This window comes from Festucalex cinctus, chromosome 7 (genome assembly GCF_051991245.1).
Source record: "Festucalex cinctus isolate MCC-2025b chromosome 7, RoL_Fcin_1.0, whole genome shotgun sequence".
Classification (NCBI taxonomy): domain Eukaryota; kingdom Metazoa; phylum Chordata; class Actinopteri; order Syngnathiformes; family Syngnathidae; genus Festucalex; species Festucalex cinctus.
In genome coordinates, this window is record NC_135417.1 from 12786690 (window position 1) to 12805479 (window position 18790).

Below are 18790 nucleotides of genomic sequence, written 5' to 3' on the forward strand. Positions count from 1 at the left end.
GCTTTTACTGCCCATACACTTTTCATCTTAGGAACTAATGAAGGCACAAATGAGCACATATTAGGACCCCAAAGTACACAAATAATTTATTCTTGAGACTAAACCATGATGGCGAGAGACACACACACACACAAGGGTGAGGTTGATCAACAATAAAATAACCTGACGTAAATAATTGATGTTCTTTTCAAGAAGATAGGAGTTAAAGACAGAATATTTTAAAATTTTGATTTCAAACATTCACACGACTTTCCTCCTGTGTGACACAGACTTGAAAGGACAAGTGCATTCTGAAAGATGCAGTGCGTAGAAGAATCTACCTCGATACTCACACAAACATCTAAACGGAAAAAATAAACTGGCTGCACCGCCTCCAGATAGAGCAACCAAGACACACTTCAAAACAAAAGTCATGTACACTGAATTGATTTTGGGTTAAAATGCATCCACATCTTTTGGTCCATGCTGGTTTAGCTTTCTTTAGCTGCTACCGTCCTTCCATCAGCATGTTATTGCCGTAAAAAGATCGCCGTCCGCCCATCGAGTGCAATCACTTAAGTACTGAGTCAGTGTAGCCTTGTATCAGCCGGAAGGACACCTGGTGCTGGATGAGGTTGGGAGGGGATGACTTTTAAGGCTCCTGAAGGGGCTCGTCTCGCCGTCTTCTTCTGCCCTACCAAGCTGGCCCTGTGTGAACTTTAAGACACAGTGTGCGAGTACGTTTTGCGCAGTTTTCCTGTCCTTCAGTACGTCTCCGAGTCCGAGTCGTTGAGCTCTTCATCTTTGTAGAAGACATCATGATGGCTAATGTTGTTGAAGCTGCAGTAGGAGCTGTGCTGGCCGCGCAGCACAGGCAGGCTGTCGAAGGTGACGCTCTTGGAGGGGCTGGTGGTGTAGTGGTTAATGGCACTGAAAGGAATGGTCGGCGCCGGCGTGCAGGGGGACACAGGCATCATGGTGGCCAGGATGAGGGCGAGGCAGTCCGCCACGTCTTTGTTGGGGGCACAAGCCAAGGCGGGTGTGTAACCTGAGGGCACAGAAACGTGCTATTTGTGTCCTTTTTCGGTTGTGGATACAGAGACCGCATTAATCCAATCCAATATTATACAACTACAAACTTTTAAATGTAATGAATTGATGGAGTTTAACCGCCTTAAAATAACGTATAAAGCCCATCATGATATTCAACCAATTAACATGCAAATCAAAAAAAAAAAAAAAAAAAAGGGAACACGAGTACATATTTAAGAGGAACAGATTTTATTTATTTTTTTCCAAACCTAAATACAGAACAAAACAACTCAAGGTGTCAGTTTTTGGAACAATCTGGATTATAAAACTGAATCATCTCAGTACATTTGTATTTAAAAAAAAAAAAATGCATAAAATCTCAAGTACTGGGGAAAAAAAATATATAGCACAAGGTCATGCTGTTGAATCATTTTTGTTTAATTGTTACTTTGAAAGCATCTTGGCTATTTGCTGTGATTTATTTTGTGTTATTTTTTTTTTTTTTTCGAGTTGATTCGGGGCAGATATCAAAAGGTTGACTTTCTGTCCTCTTTCATTTTTTTGTCTTAAAGAATGAAATCAACATTTTGAATTGGATTGATTATTTCTCGAATGTCAAGCATATATTTACCATTCTCGTCGACTGCAAGGACACTGGCTCCCTTTGCGAGCAGCTCTTGCACCACTACCGTCAGGCCATTCCTTGCAGCAACATGCAGAGGCCTTGAATTGAAAGAACAAGGACTGTGTAGAAGGTCAAATTGCAGGAGGGTGGAAGTTTTTTTTGTTTTTTTTTAATATCCCATGGGGCGTTTCCCAAAGAAATTTTGGAAATAATTATTCACACAAGTTGGGCAATGTTCATGGAAATTATTGATAATTAAATTAACTGAATATTTACATCATAAGCAGACATGCGTGAAAATAATAAAAAAAAATATATAATACAAAAAATCTCTTTCTTCACCAATTTTCCAACCGTGATTTAAATCCAGTAGAGTGATGTAGCTGTTCCTTCTGCCCCTGACAAATATATGAATGCGAGTGAATGTTTATTTGTCTATATATGATGTGACCGACGATTCACTAATGATCAGACCAGGCCACTCAAAGGCAGCAGGGATAGCCATCTCACTCGCAAACCCGAGTTCAAGAACAATAGAAAATTGATGAATGGTTGACTAATTTTATTGTGAAACTTTACGAAGAAAGACTTTAGACAAACCTGAAGTTTACTACCATTGTGAATTTTTGCAGCCCGAATTGAAAGTGATGTCCATTGACATGACATGAATTAAAAATTTCAAGCTTAACTGACTGTCTGCAGACAGACATAAAACAAAACTATTGCGAGTGTTACATACGTCTGTAAGGCGGCATTTGTGGCATTTATGAGGTTTCTGTCTGTAATCTTCTCCAATATCAACAAGGCACTGGTTTCATGTCCCTGTGAAAGGAAAGAGGAGTTTTATTGGTCCTTAAAAATGTCCAAGTAGCCAGGATATGACAAGTTGAATCAAACAGCGTTCCTTTAGCAAACACGTGAGAGGTTTTAGCATGCAACACAGCCCTCTTGTGGTCGCAAACTGTACTGACCTTACTGCAGGCCAGATGAAGCGCAGTGTTCTTCACGGCATCCTGAAGCGTCAGATCTGCTTTTGCACTGCTCACCAGGAGCTCTTAAAATTGAGAATGGCACACAAAGTAAACTCAGTAACATTCTGAGGAGTTTGCCTCTCAGATATAGTTGGATGGCGTCAGGCAAAAACCTGACATTGCCAAAGCTTTCATTTCTCAGGAAACACCCAAAAACGGTACGCTTCTTCAGCTATTATCAATGCTTTACGTTACCATATAATTTCTTTAAGTAAAAAGATTTGTGGAAAAAAAAAAAATTTCAATGGACCACATTTGGACATGGGAAGTTTCAGGCCGTCGCCAAGTGATGTTTGTGTGCAGGCAGCATACCGACTGCGTTGGTTTGGCCGTTCTCAGCAGCCATCATGAGCGGGGTCTTCCCTGCGGCATCCGCGCTGTTGACCTCAGCAGTGTGGCTCAACAACAGCTGAAGACACTCAACGTGGTCAGTGAAGGCGGCGGCATGCAGAGGAGTCCTGGACAAGACCAAATAATCAATACAAAAATCAAGGTTTATAAACGGAGAAATTTGTAATTTTGAGAAAGTTTATCCAGCATTTTAAGTTGCTTTCCCACTAAAGATTTCACCGGTTTTTGCTGTCTTTGGCATTGACAATGGCAGGGCCCATGGTGTCGATAAGCATCTCAGCAGCACCTTCATTGTCACGGATCCTTATGAGAGAGAGAGAAAGCATGTTTTTTAAATTCCCTTCTGTCAATGACTGGAATGATCGGCTAACTTACACCGCACAGTGGAGAGGGGTGAAGAGATTGCCTTCTGCTTTTTGGAAAACCTCTTGTTCCAGCAGAACCTCCACACACGTGTCGTGACCTTTAAGAAAGAACACAGGTTCATTGTCAAGCTTTAAAAATGTATATCATCGCTTGTAATAAACAGGTCCAGTCAAAGTCCGCGAGTCAAAATGGTCATTTTGCACCTCATATAAACACTGACAAGCAAAATTGCAAGTGGATGTGATGTGCCCTGAAAAAAAAAAAAAAAAAAAAAAAAAAAGTGTCATAAATAATTGCAAAAACAAGTCGAAGGAGTATTTCTTCAATTTTAATTCTGTAATGTGGTTTCACTTATTGCAGAGGTGATCTGGAAGGTTAATGTCCTGGGATGGAGGGGTTTTTATAATGTGTTTTGTCATAGAAATATTTAGTTATGCTGCAGTAATAAACTTAAGTGCACTCCTACAAATTTGGCTTATTTCACAGTCACAGGAATGAAATTGCATTCCGAACTGAGCACCCGTCTTCGTCAACATATAAACATGTCTAACTTTCGTCCATTTCTTTTTTGAATCCACCTACCATTGTAGCAGGACCAGTGCAGCGGTGTGTATCCTTGGCCGTCTGTCAACACTGGAGGTGTTTCCACCGACTGGGCAGCATGCAGCAGGCCTCCCAAGACACCAATGTGTCCGCAAGCTGCCGCCAGGTGGATGGGCGTGCGGCCTTTACAGTCTTGCACCAAGAAGCTGGCGCTATGCTGAAGCAAAGCTTCCACGCATTCCTCATGACCAGTAACAGCCTGCAAATAGAACGAAATTAAGGACAGATATGAGTGTTGTTGCAGATGGCGGCCTGAAATGATGGATTTTTAAAGCTTTAATTACATGCGTGCTTGTTTTCACAGAGGAAAAAAAAAAAAAAGAGAGGGAAAGTTACACTCACGCCTCTATGCAGGGCCGTCCTGCCCCACTTGTCTTTGGCTTCCACGCCAGCTCCCTTATTAAGCAAAGAATATACACAGTCTGTATGTCCACTTAGAACCGACAGCATCAAAGGAGTTCTGAGAATTTACAGAAAAAAAAACAACAACATGTTAAATTGTACATATTGTGTACTCACATCTTGGACCATGACAGCAAATAAATAATGACTTACTGTCCGTTACCGTCTTGAATGTCCACTGCACTTTGAAGATCAGCATTTCCAATCAGCAAACGTAAACATTCTGAATGGCCATTAGTAGCTGCAAGAGTTCATTTGCATGATTAGGTGAATAGATACGATTTCAAAATACAAAAGGAAACCCACTCACCTGCAGCATGAATTGGGGTTCGCTTTAAGGTGAAGTCTTTGACCAAGATGGAGGCACCCTGGTTGATTAAAACATCCACGCACTCCACATGGCCCTTAAATGCAGCCAAGTCCAGAGGCGTTCGCCCCTGGCTGTTTCTCACATCCAGATCCAACAGAGACTGCACCAAAACCTCCATGGCTTGGTGGTGACCGTGGTACGCCTTAACATTACAAATGCCCGATTATTAAATTTAAAAATAAAGAAATAAATAAATAAAAAAAATAGAGATTTCTTCTTTTTTTTTGAGTGCTAAAAAGTTGACTTACAGCAAGGTGCAAAGGGCTTATGGGAGCTCGGACTTCAGAGTCATTGAGGATGTCTGTTCCTGAGGTTTCCATTAACTGATAACATAAGCAAATATTTATGTATTTATTTATTTATTTTGTTAGTTATGGAACTCAGGATCACACAAATGCACAATACGTTCAAATACCGCATTTCCTCACAGCATTTATTCAAATGAAGAGAGTACAAAGCATTTACAGTATTTCATGGACTTTCCTATTTGAGAGGAGACCATAATTGACTAACTTAATACTTGTGTACAAGTGGCACAAGACACCAATGTTAGTTTATTGGCCAAATGCAATTTTTTACTTCCATTTTAAGAATGTGAACTGAATGTGCAACTGCCTCAACATTTGTCATTTCTATTTGTGTCCCCTTTTACATTAAAAAAAAAAATCCTGGGGACTATTTGGAAAACAAATTCCTTCATGTGTCATCAGGTTGTCTATTGTAGTGCAGGCCACAATCTTTGAGGATATTCAATTTGTAGAGAAAAGACAATTCACAAATTCTACTCACCGCATCTAGAGGGGTTTCACTGGCAATCTAGAGTTATTGAAATTAAGCAGAGGCTTTGTCAATATAAGCAAGTGCAGTGGGTATTACACAGTAGGGATGTAACGATACATCATGATACGATATCACGATATGAAGCGCACAATTCGCTAAGTATCACGATATTGTGGGGAGGTTGACGATATTTAACAAAGGTCACGATATTGTAAAAAAAAAAAAAAAAAAGAAACTATATAAAATCCCAATATTGTGCTTTTGTACATAACAGCAATGTATATAAACCATCTCCAATCTCGAATAACAATATTGAGACGCTTACATGTTAATGCACGCAAACGTTGAGCTCCTCCACATATTGACTTGGTTCACAGACATATTACGTTCCCCTTCATCTGACAATTAGCGTAGATTTTAAACATGGAAGGGCCAAAACATCCCTAATGAAAATTGAAATACAAAACTAGCCACCAGAGGGTGCTAGAACTGCACAAATGGAAATCAACCCAACTTTTTTCTTTTTTAACAGATGTGTTCCTTTTAAATATTGTGAACATGACGACGGTATTGTGGCAGTTTTAATATCCCGATATTGCCCTTATCGTTACATCCCTATTCCACAGCATGCAGTCAATAGTGATGCGCTCACCAGCTCCAGACAAAGGCGATGTCCATATGCAGAGGCATAATGCACAGCATTGTAGCCCTGATTGTCCCGGATCCCTGGATTTGCATCATTTCGCAGTAAATATTCCAGGCACCTGGAGCCACAACAGAGATGCTTTACATTCTAAACTCAAGCATTGACCATATTCTTCGGACTTTAAGTCACACAGTCCCACGACCTAATACTCAGGTGCAGCTTGTATATATTAAAATTAGAGCTGGGACTTGCATCCAAAATCCAGATTCCTTAATCGTGTCTTCTTTTTGACAGGTGGCATTGCAGCTTATTGGAAATTTTCAACTCTAACTATGGGGAAAAAAAGCTTGCCCTAACTAGAATCCAGCGTTGCATTGTGGCCAAAGTAGAATCCTGGTCGGTTATTCTTCGTCTTCTTGATGCTTCCCTAAGGATTTACTATTTGCAGCACAAAAAGGTGCAATAACTGACCAGGATTCTACCTTTGACCATAATGTGAGATGAGATTTGACATTTTTTTTCTGGTGCAATTTATACTCCAGAGCGACTTATTGTCCGAAAAATATGGTGCTTAGTACTCATCATCAACAATAATAATCATCATACAACAAGCAAACTTTTCAGTTTTGCTCACAAAAACTGTGCACCTAATTAGCCTCCCATATAGTTACTGCTCCTTTTACATGTGCAAAATTCAAACATTTGTGTGTGAATTCACATTTGTTGCTTTGCCGTTATTACATGTTAAGCAATGTTTAGAGCGTTACTGACTTTCCATCTGTGTCCGAAGCAGCAGCGTAGTGGAGCGGCGTGCATCCCCTCTCGTCAACGTCATTCACGCTGGCCCCCGAGCCCACCAGCGCAAACAGACACTGGTAGTTACAGTTGGCAGCAGCGTAGTGCAGAGAAGTCCTGGAAAGGAAAAATTGTTTCTTAGCCGACCGTTTAAACCCCGATCCCGATTAAACATCATCACGAACCTGCCAAAGCTGTCCTTTTTATTGAAATCTGCTCCCGTGTTGAGAAGTAGATTGAGACATTCCAGGTTTCTGCAAAGACATGTTTGGAGTGATTGACTGGAATATTTGTTGAATAAAAAGAAAAATCATTCGGTTGTAATGACGCTCACCCGCCAGCAGCTGCAGCATGTAAACATGTCCTTCCAAAGTCATCAGGAGTGTCTATATCAAAACCTGACCAAGAAAAAGATGATGAGCAACACAACGCGACTCTTGTGAATGATTGTATGATTTCATAGCGAAGTTACCCGATGACAGAAGCTTTCGACAGCAGTCAGAGAAGCCACTGAGTGCAGCTAAATGCAGTGGGAACATACCGTGGACCCCTCGTCTGCAAAGACATTCATGCTTAGGGTGTCCGCATTGTATACAACACATGCTAATCACCGTAAAATATGGAATGTCCACGTAATGAAAGATCAGCTAAACTGTGACGGGAACTCGTTTACAACACGTGATAAATTTCCACACTTTCAATTATCTGAGATTTATGAATCATCTCATTTATGTTCTTTGGTACTGCTGCCTTTTTTAGCCACAGAGCAAGCAAGAAACAGCAAGCTTGAAAACATTAGTGTCTAATAACTGAGATTATTATAGTTCCAATAGTACCGGTACTTGTTTTTTTCCAGTGGGGGAAAGAAGAAGAAAAAATATTTCTAATATAATATTTACAATATTTAGGGGCCACTATTTGAGGAATCACTATATTGTGAGGTGTTAACAATTTTGGTTACCTTATTCAGCTGCACGAGAGAGGAAAAAAAAAATATGAACATCTTCATGGAAGGCAGTGCAGTGCGACTAACAACAACAACAACAACACAACTATGCAAACAGCTGAACGACATCTCTCTGATTGAATTGATTGGATCATTCATTGTATTTGTAACTTTACATCTGGTGCTTTTGTGGAGAGGGTCTACTCACTTGGCAGTGTCAGCTCTGTTGGCAATGAGCGTGTTGATGAGCAGCTCGTGACCGTATCGTGCTGCAATATGCAGCGGCGTATTTCCATTCTTATCCTCGCAGTCAACCTCAGCACCTTAATTGGGGTAAAAGGGTGGGGAGATAAACTCCATTCATCTTTTTGAGCTGAAGTTAGCTAATTTACTCTCCAATGACAGACAACTTTCAAACAGTTTCGGACAGGCTCACCATTTTCAATGATAGCTAGAGACCTTGAGAATCTTCCATGAATTGCTGTCATGTGGAGGGGAGTCTTTCCATCCTTACTCTAAATTAAAACAGAGCCATGCTGGTGAAAATGAGCAACTTTTCAAAAAAGGCTTTTAGGCTTAGCCATGCAAATGTTGTTCATTGGATTTGCTTGTTGAAGACTGTTGCTCCAATTCTAATCCCGAAGGTTTCTTCAATTCTAAATTCTGTAGTTGTGAGGTTTCTCTATTTATGCCTCTGGTGGGTGTGACCAAGTATGCAATCTAGGGGTGTGAATTGCCTAGTACCTGACGATTCGATTCGTATCACGATTCACAGGTCACGATTCGATTCGATACCGATTAATCCCGATACGAATGGTCACGATTCGATACCGATTAATCCCGATACGAATTTATAAGTCGATTGTTGCGATTTTTTTCCATTCAAATTTAGAAAATACTATCAGTAAATTTGTACATGTACACTGTAAGATTTGTATGAATATATTTATCTAAAACTTGAGGCTTATAACCGTGAGCCACTGTACACAAACAGTTTGCAATCTGTTTCACATTTTGAACAGCATTAAAATAAAAATATTAAGGCTTAATGTGCCGTTCATATAACATTCTTCCATGCTCAAGGTGTGAATCCTAAAAAAAAAAAAAAAAAAAAAAAAAAAAAAAAAAAAAAAAAAAAAAAAAAAAAAAAAAAAAAAAAATCGATTCTGCTGATTATTGAATCGATTCGAGAATCGCGCGATGTAGTATCGCGATATATCGCCGAATCGATTTTTTTTTAACACCCCTAATGCAATCTATCTTCGACTTTCCCTTAACACCTCTTACTTCCAACTTAGCAGTGGCCAAAATGCACATGGAAGACATGAAAATAAAGTCTCTCCACCTTTAGATGAATTAAGCCCAGCCACTGGTTCAGGTATGTTGACGACAAATGGGTTAAGACAAAGCTTGCAAAGGAGAATTGTTCACTAAACACATCATCTCTGGTGACAAAGAAATCCAATTCATTCGGGTTTCTGCACGACAATATGAAGTAAAGGACTGAAACCGCAATACTGAGGTCTAAACAAAATGACCCACACAGATCAGGAACTTGTCATTGACTCATCAGCGACGAGAACACAAATTATGGTTTATCAAAACCGTTGAGGGCAGAGCAGAGAAGATCCCTACCACAAATAAATACACATCAATATCACAATGGAATCCTACACATGAGCTTTACACAAACAGGAAGCGGAATTTGATTGCTCCTAATTATTTTAACATGGACACCATCAAATCAGGGCAGCATACAATATATGAATACAGAAAACAAAACAAAAAATCAGCTATTTAAGGGTGCTTTTCGGGATGTGTATAATATTTGAGTGCATGTCATTATTGAAAAATTACAATAGATTGCAAAGTTCATGCGGTGCCAGAGGTTACAGATCCTTTTTTTTTGGGAGATGCACTAATAAAGTTTTTCACGCACCTTGATGTTGACATCAGCCCCATTGCAGACAAGCAGCTCAAGACACAGCTTGCCTTGCCGGGAAGCAGCGGTAAAGTGGAGGGGAGCAAAACCCTTCTCGTTCACATGGTTGACATTCGCCCCACACTCTATGAGCTCATTCACCACCACATCTTGCCCGTTGTAGCAGGCCACGTGGAGTGGCGTGTTGCCGTAGGCGTTAGGCTCATTGATCTAAAAAGATAAATAAATAAAATAAAAATGGACACAAGTTAGTATTGCAAATCGGCTCTTTCAAAGAGAGAATTAAGCATATAAAGCATTGACAGCCAAATAGTGGGTGGAACTCACATCTACCCCCAAGTCCAGGAGGTACTTGACAACACTGATCATCCCACTGGAGGCAGCTGCGTGCAGAGGTGTGTACGACTTCTTATCTTTGCAGGCAACTTCGGCACCATGCGATGCCAGCAGCTTTATCACCTCAATGTGCCCTGAAGGTGAAACGTTATCCACAATACAGCATTCAAATATTTTTCATGAAGGAATTACTGAGATGATAAAGCAAAGCGGTTGGTTTTCTGTTACACAGAGCACTAATGACGTAACAGAACCAGTGGATTTATTTTTACCCATGTAGGCTGCCCAATGGATTGCGCGTCGGTCTTTCTTGTCAAAGGCATTGATGTTGGCCCCTCTTGAGAGCAACAGCCGCACCATCTGACAGCATCAGCAGGGACAGGCAGGAAAAAAAAAAGAAAGGGAAAAAAAAGCAATGAGCCATTGCACGATGAATTGTACATTTTTTTTATGTATCATACTGTACACAACTACCATTGCTATGAAAACATTTCAATGCACGATTTTCCACAAGAACTAATGCTAATGCAGTCACATGCACCATCCCCTGTATTAATTATGCAGCGCAATGTGGTGTAAATTGCCAAGACTGTCCAATTTGGAATTATTTCACACTAACTAGAAATATCAGGTACAAATTGTACCACCACAATAGCACATCGATGATCTCCAACACCGAGCAAATCTTGCTAGTACAGTATTACCTATACTATTGCTAGTCATTAGAACATAATGTAATATAAGTGGTCAGAAAAAGATAGAGCGTCCTGAGCAGTTTAACTCGCTTTATTGAATCAACAAATCTTTAATGAGCACATTCGCATGTGAGCTTGCTAACTGTTCACAGCTCAATGGCGCGCCATCTTATAACGGTAGTCACATGCGTCAGTGGTATGACGAGCAGTTTTCAGATGCTTGGATTTGTCATGCTCCTGAGTTATGGCTTCAGAAATCCCCATATCTCAACATGTGATTCTTATCCTTGGGGGCATTTGAAGGTCACGGCGTAACAGGAAAAGAAAGAAAACACGTGTCGTAATGTGCTAATACGTGCTTCATCAACAGTGGAGGAGGACAGATTGAAGTGTGCTATCAAAACAATGGTCATCATGCAAAGACTATATAAATACAAATAAGTTTTCATTTAAAACAAAAACGGTCATTTTCCCTATGTATGGAAACTTATGGGACACCCTGCATAAGGACGATACTATTTCCAGGCTTAGTCGCGGGCTCTAATCCGTTGGATTTGAAAATAGATTGGACTTATCATGACCAACCTAAAGCGGCAAGATCTAAAATAGCTGAATCCACACGAGTATTTCAATAGACATTGCCAAGACCAGTTACGCTGCTACACTGTAGTTCAACAATAGACTTTGTTCTAAAGAGAACCAAAGAGTCCACTTGAACAAGTAATGTTTTAATTCAGTAAGGCAGCTTGACTAATGCTTAGGAATTAATACTTGATTAGACTGGGCATTTCCTCCCCTAAAATAACTAATCCACATGAAAGTACTTGCATCCGGCAATTAGTTACATGGGTGTGGCATGCAGTATTTGTAAGAGCACACAAAGAAAGTGCTGAAACATGTTTATCAACTATGGATTTCGTCACCCCGACCTTCTTGTGATTTTAGTAATGTGATCAGCAGGAAGCTGCAACATTGGCATGTACTTACTACTATCATACTCCCCCTATTTGCCATGACACCATCTTGTGGTTTCTTAGAGCATTACACGAAGAACACAAAAGCATGTGGTGAGGCGTTTTTTGTTTGTTTGTTTGTTTTGTTTTTCTCCAGTGAGTAGCTGAGGATAAGTTTCACACACAAATAAAAAAAAAAAAAAAAAAACAACATGGGTGAATGTGTGAGCAGTGACCCACAAATAGGTGAATCGAGGGCTCGATTATGAAGAAAATATTAATTAATGGATGAAATCCCGATGAGGTCGATCATTTATTTTTTGGTACAAAACAAGAAAATGTTTAAATAAGTAAAATAAAATTCTTACTTTAGGATGAAACAAAATGTATTAAATTTGTTATTTTAAAATTTTAAAAAAAGTGCAAAGGTATAAATGTAAACAACTCAAACCATTTAAAAATAAAAAAAATAGTTAATAATTATTTTTTTTATTGGTGAGTGTAATAATTGAAATTGTAATTGAATTTGGATTAATTGTTCAGCCCGGGTGAAGCGTCCATATTACCTCCAGGTGACCACTGAAGGCTGCATGGTGCAGTGCAGTCCGGCCAGCTCTGTCCGACACGTTCACGTTGCTGAGCAGAGGGACGAGCGCTTCGGCGCAGCGGACGGCTTTGTTGGCGGCGGCGATGTGTAGCGGCGTCTGCCAGTTCTTGTCTCGGGCATTTACGTCTGCAGAGTGTTTCAGCAATACTTGCACGGCCTCCTGCCACAAAATAGAACAAACTCGTGAATAGAATTTGACACGTTTATTGTTCTCTGTGGTCGCACGTGTCAGTTTGTGTGTTTGCGTATGCGTGAGAGAGTCGGAGGGACGTTCTCATACCTCGCTACAGGAGGCAACCGCTCGGTGCAGAGGAGTGAGCCACTTGCTATCTTTGGCATTTACTCTGGCACCTACATCACAAGTCAGAGGACACGAGCAGTCAGACTATTTAAGGGCATTAACGGTACAACTTGCACAGTCACAGAATTGAACCTCGGGATAACCGTTCAAAATTCAAAGTTAAAAAATGAAATAAAAACAATGTAATGTAAATAAAAATGACCCAAGGTGTAGCTAACACGTAGCTAAGGGCAGCGTGTTGCTCGTCAGTTAGTGTGACCACATTTTATTCATGTTCGATTGACTTTTGGTAAAATTATTGTGAGATAAATTTATTTTATTTTTTTTATTTTAAATATAGGTTTAAATAGACTTTCACAGTGGTGTGGATTTATTTTTGCAACACTATCACAAAAAAAAATTGTTGAAAGCTACATATTTGTGTATGCACAATTTGCAATAATATATGAAAGTAACTTAAGGTATAAACAGTAATCTGTATTTGATCTAAAGAGCAACACGTGTCACCATTCCCTCTGGTGTAATAACATTATTTATTGATTGATTGAATTATTATTATTATTATTATTATTATTATAATCTCTGATGTAATAACCGTATTCATTGATTGATTGAATTATTTGTTATTTTATTATCTGTTTTTATTGCTACTAAGTCTAAGTAACAGACAGTGATTCCCTTGTATCCTCTAAAATAGTTACAAGATAATAAATAATACATGATGGAAATACATGGTTTTGAAAAGAGGGGTGGTGAATTTGCTTAAATGAAGAAGGTTTGGGGAGTCTGTCGTGAGGCAATATTCATATTTGTTTTAAGGGTGTGAACCACTTTACTCATAAGATGTACTACACAACTCACAACTTTGCAATCTGCCCCAACTCAAAGTGCTATGTTAATATTTGCATTTGCAAAATTAAACATACCTGAAAGGATCAGAAGTTCGATAATTTCTGCGTCTCCCAGGTAGGCAGCAGCATGAAGTGGTGTCCGCTTCTCATTGTCCTGTAAGGAAAGAGAGACACGCTATTTACTGTAAAATACAAGGCGCTGATGTGTGTTGATGAAAAGTAAAAAGTTGTTCAGTCCCACAAAGATCACTCACATAAGTAGTGTGTCGCGGGAACACATACAAGATGAAACAAACATTTCCACTGAAGTAGTGAGGAATACAACAATAATAGAGGGCACATACCAGTGCTATTTCTTATAATAAAAATCAATTAAAGCGTACGATAAAATCCAAGATGTTCAGAAATAAAGGAAAAACAATCAGTGGCGATTACCTGGGCATTCACATCCTCCTTCTTGAATATAAGCGAGCGCACTTCATCAGGGTCCACATTGAAAATTGCTTTCAGCAAAGCAGGCTGTGGAAGCAAAAACGCATCATTTCACTTTAATTCCTCTCAAATGCTGACAAAAAAAGCATTTGCAATGCATCTTAAGTGAAAGCATCCAAAAGGAACAAACGACAAACTAACCCCGCAGACCTTATCCTCAGTATTAAGAGAGTTCGCGGGATCCTCACCCTCAAGAATCACTACACAAACCCGACTCATCTGTTCAATGTTAACTTATCAACCCAAAAAAAGGTTGTATGATGGTAGAACACATATGCATAGCCGGGGCCTTTCTTTCTTTTCTTTTTAAAATCAGTCAAGTTGCAACTCAAGTTGTCAACTTGCAGTAAACCTTCCCCTCTGTGGAGGGTTTCAGTGGCCCCACCCCCAACTCTTTCAGCCAATCACATCACTCAACTCTTGCATGAGTGATGATGAGTTGAAAAGAATGATATACTATATACACAAATAGTGTATTTTATACACATTAGTCTACTCCTCTGAATCATTAAGAGAGACATGTGATTGTTACATCAGACACATCTCGGGTATTCCACATTCAAAGCAAATCTACAGCCTTTTACTGTCTTTCAATAACAACCAGAGATAAATTATGTCACTCTGAAATGTCCAAAATGTGCAGGGCACAACAGATGCTACAAGGGTCAATTCAAGATAACAAGTGGGCAGTTGTGCTTCTCTCGGTGTCTCATGTTGACACTCTCTGTGGGACAAATCTGCGTTTTGTTTTCAGCTGCAGGAGATTTTCTATACCCGTCCAGCAGCAGCACAACTGCACAGCTCCTTGCCTCATTCAAGGCCTTTACATGTCACCATGGAGACAGCTCTTTAAGCAGCCACACTGACTAACAGTAGATCATTAGAGCACATGATAACAAGAGGTATACACATGAGTGCTGTAAGAATAAGTGCTTTCAGGAACTACATGTAGCTGACACACGACACGACACGACACTAAATCTGTAATAACAAAAATCATAACTTGGTCCCTTGCATTATTGGAAATAGAGATTTTGGCCATACTTTTACATATTGCAGGAGTGATTTAAAGATGTTATACTGTCAACAAAAAAATCATACCCTGTCTTAGTTAAATGGTATGCATGCATGGGAGTTTCTTTATATATTTTTTAAGCAGTTTATTAAACTGGTTTCATCGTGGTGTCACAATATCCATCAATTTCCTATTACCGCTTATCATCATTAACTGTTCCTCATTTGTTTACATATGCCGCAATGGCGCAGTTATCCCGAAAAGCTAACCGCTAAAAAAAAAAGGTTACCACGAAATGCCACAAATGTTTAAACGTCACAAGTCGTTAGCTCTCGTCCTGTTGCCATGGCACGCGTCTCCAACAACGTTTTTGACTGTCATGTACCAATAACCGAAGTTCAAAGTAACCATTCAAGCCAGTTTACAATTGTTTCATATAGCACGTGAACTAGTCATGCCCTTGCTTATTAGCTGTGGAGAGGGGACTGGCTAATTGTTGGAGATAAGCAGTCCTGTTAGCAGGTTAGGACTCATTCTGGTTGAGCATGGGTCCTCGTGCATAAGTGATAGGCATCACCATTACGACAAAAGCTCTGCTCGGGTTTTGATTCAATTGTGATGCCGTGAATGAACGTATAATATTTGATGTTAGAATTGAAAAAATGACGCGCTACATGAAATGATTCGAAATAGCTAAGTACTCAGTTACAGTCCGTTGGAAAAAAAAAAAAACTGAAATCGATGCTAGCGGTCAAACGTTATCTCTAACTTAGCCTTCGCTTTTGGAACAGTACTCTTACCTGGTCTCGAATTTTGAGAACCACCATATTTCTGTGGTTGTAGGTGTTCTCATGCAGACTTGTAAATGGCTCGTCGACTCCTTGACAAACAACACTGTTTGATCTTGTTGCTATCTCTGCCGCTAGTCCGCTAGAGGCCTAGCGTGACGCTAGCTTAGCTACCTTGCTAGCACCCTGGCCTGATTGCATGCAAGGAAACGAGTAGCGGAAACTCCATAACATTATCGCCGCCATATTCTACCTGCTAAAAACAAGCATTTTCATTGGTCAAAAACAATTTCCTGTATTGAAGAAATGAAGCTATTGGCTATTGCTCGGTGACGCATTTCAGCTGGATCGTTATGATTTGACAGCACGTGAGTTGTGGATTTTAAGTCGTATTCTTGTTGTGCAACTTCCTTGCTACTTTGTGGATTCCTTAGAAAGGATGAGTTCCCTAAACATGTTCCTATTAAATTTAGGTGATAAACCACACACGAAGACAACGTTTAATCGGGCTAGTATTTAACACGTTGTAGGTTCAGAAGCAATGTCACTATTTTTCAAATAACATCAAATCGAATTAACATCCGGATGCTTATATCTGTATCAAATGCAATGAGTTAAGGTTGCCATTTGTTGTCTTTATTTAAGATTTTATTCGTGTACAGTTGTTCCTATCGATTATTATCGTATTAAACATTCAGAAAGGCGAAAACATTGTCATTTGTGTCCCTCTGGCGGCCACCTTTTGAAATGCCAGTGTTGCTTGTTCAAGTGTACTGTCCGGTGGCAGGCAAACTCGGTCCTCGAGGGCCAGAGTCCTGCAGGTTTTGGATGCTTCCCTGCTCCAACGCAGCCGATTCCAATCGACAGGGCCGTTATTAGAATTATGCAGAGCTTGCTGATGAGCTGATCATTTATCAGCTGTGTTGGAGAAGGGAAACATTCAAACCCTGCAGGACTCCAGCCCTCGAGGACCGAGTCTGCCCACGCCTGGCGCTGACAGTACAGTAAGCCTACATGACAAAAAAAACAAAAAAAACGGTCCTTCTTCTTCTCAATGTTGGCTTCTTCACACATTCCAAAAACATACATGTTAAATTAATTGAAGGCTAAATTGTTCATAGATTGATTCTGTTTTCGCCTTTCATTGAGCCCCCAAGATATCCACAGAATGTGATTGAACACAAAATTTTACAAACAGCTAACAAAGAAAAAATGTAGGATGCTAGTAAGCTTCATGACGAATGTAGCAAAACTACATCAAAGCTACTTCAGTTGAAGTGATTTTGATCTTTAATTTGTTGTGAAATATAAATGAACTCTTAATTCATGCATCCATCCATTTTCTTGACCGCTTATTCCTCACAAGGGTCGCCGGGGGTGCTGGAGCCTATCTCAGCTGTCTTTGGGCAGTAGGCGGGGGTACATCCTGAACTGGTGGCCAGCCAATCACAGTTAACTCTTAATTGTAATTTTTAAAATAATCATGCTTTTTTTTTTCACTGCAATATCAATCTGTTGGATGAATGCAGTGACAATGCAGATGTCACCGCTCTCTAGTAATTTGATCTTTCACTGACAAATGGTGGGCGCTGAGTGATTTTGTCCCATTCATGGCATCATGCATGGTTTGAAGCTCACCGCAAGCAGGATCACACTACCGGTGCTCCGAAATCCCGCTGCGCCCATGTCCGCGAACATCACACTTGAGGGACAGCAAACAGCTGGTTGGTGTCGGTCCTGTGTGGAAAGAGCTGTCACTGTCATGTACCGTCATGAAGAGGAGGAAATGCAGGAATCCAAAATAGATTTCAAGCAGGATGCATATCTCTAGAGGGCAGAATGAATGAACTTTGGTCAAAAAAACATGTTGACATTTGATGAGCGCTTCTGTGGGAATTGTATAAAAGGGAGAACTTTGTTGTGCTCCGAGATGGAGGACATTTGTCCACTGAGCCCGACAGTAAAAGAAGAGGCTGGCAGGAATGCTTTGAAGTGACAAATAAAAATGTGAGACCGTGAACAGCTGTCGATTTATGACAATGACAAATTTGTGTATAATCTGAACTAATCACTTTAGGGCCTCACTCCTTTAACCAAAAATCCCACCAGTGGGAAAGGGCTCAATTGGTGCCCGTGTACTATACTCTCACTTCAATCAGTACACCTGCTCAAAACAGGTGTAAAAAAAAAAAAAAATCAAAATCATTTTCTTCACAATCGCATTAGGTCTCAGTATTTGTAGAATTGTACTTTGTACTTTGTCAAAAAAAAAAATATCGAACAATACAAATATTCAATGTTTAATTTTAAAGTGGTGTCATTGTTTACATCTTTAAACTATTGTATCTGACTTAATGTAAAATATTAAATCATACATTTTACATACATTTTTTATTTCCTGGATTTAATACTATGTTCTGTTACAAAGGTGGCAACGAAACCCGAAACTGCACAAGTGGAGTAAATATTATGTGGAAAACACTTCTAGGCCATAAATAACAAAACAATGAAAACAGTTTGGCAGTAAGAGCATCTTTGGCCTAAAGCTTCATCCTGAGGGCCAGCGGTTCATTTAGCATGTTTTCATCGTTATTACAATGTGTCCCGTCACGAAAACAGCTTCGACACACATTGAATTCTTGTACAGCTTCTACTGTGCATCGCAAGCCACATGATGCAAAGTAAAGTTGAGACGGCAGTAACGCAGTCCCGCTAGTGACCAGGAGATGGCAGCGCACGTCCGTCTGGATGAGCGTCGGCCACAGGTGCTGCGTGCCCCTTTGAAAAAGGTGATTCGAAGATTCACGGATGCCAAGCAAACTCTGCTGTCTCTTCAAGTAGCATTTAAAATAGTATTTATGAGCCAATCGCTGTCATAGCATGT

The 18790-nt window shown here is 39.9% G+C and overlaps 1 protein-coding gene across 2 annotated transcripts; it reads right to left on the minus strand.

Annotated features, from left to right (window-relative positions):
* Positions 1-60: 60 nt before the first annotated feature.
* On the minus strand, positions 61-16168 carry ankrd28b (ankyrin repeat domain 28b). 2 transcript variants are annotated; one of them, XM_077525817.1, is made up of 28 exons: positions 15919-16168; positions 14047-14130; positions 13687-13765; positions 12740-12810; positions 12419-12619; positions 10477-10564; positions 10196-10338; positions 9866-10078; positions 8363-8441; positions 8135-8249; positions 7453-7535; positions 7315-7378; positions 7166-7234; positions 6957-7097; positions 6192-6303; positions 5549-5575; positions 5008-5082; positions 4700-4901; positions 4543-4630; positions 4330-4447; positions 3967-4186; positions 3394-3481; positions 3238-3321; positions 2980-3125; positions 2608-2690; positions 2376-2458; positions 1643-1734; positions 61-1027 (listed from the first exon to the last, which is right to left on the minus strand). In XM_077525817.1, the coding sequence occupies exons 1-28, from the start codon at positions 15943-15945 to the stop codon at positions 744-746; spliced, it is 3159 nt and encodes a 1052-aa protein (XP_077381943.1). In that variant the 5' UTR covers positions 15946-16168; the 3' UTR covers positions 61-743. The 2 variants fall into 2 exon arrangements, with proteins under 2 accessions (XP_077381943.1, XP_077381942.1); XM_077525816.1 differs by lacking the exon at positions 15919-16168 and adding an exon at positions 14245-14436.
* Between the last annotated feature and the right edge of the window lie 2622 nt (positions 16169-18790).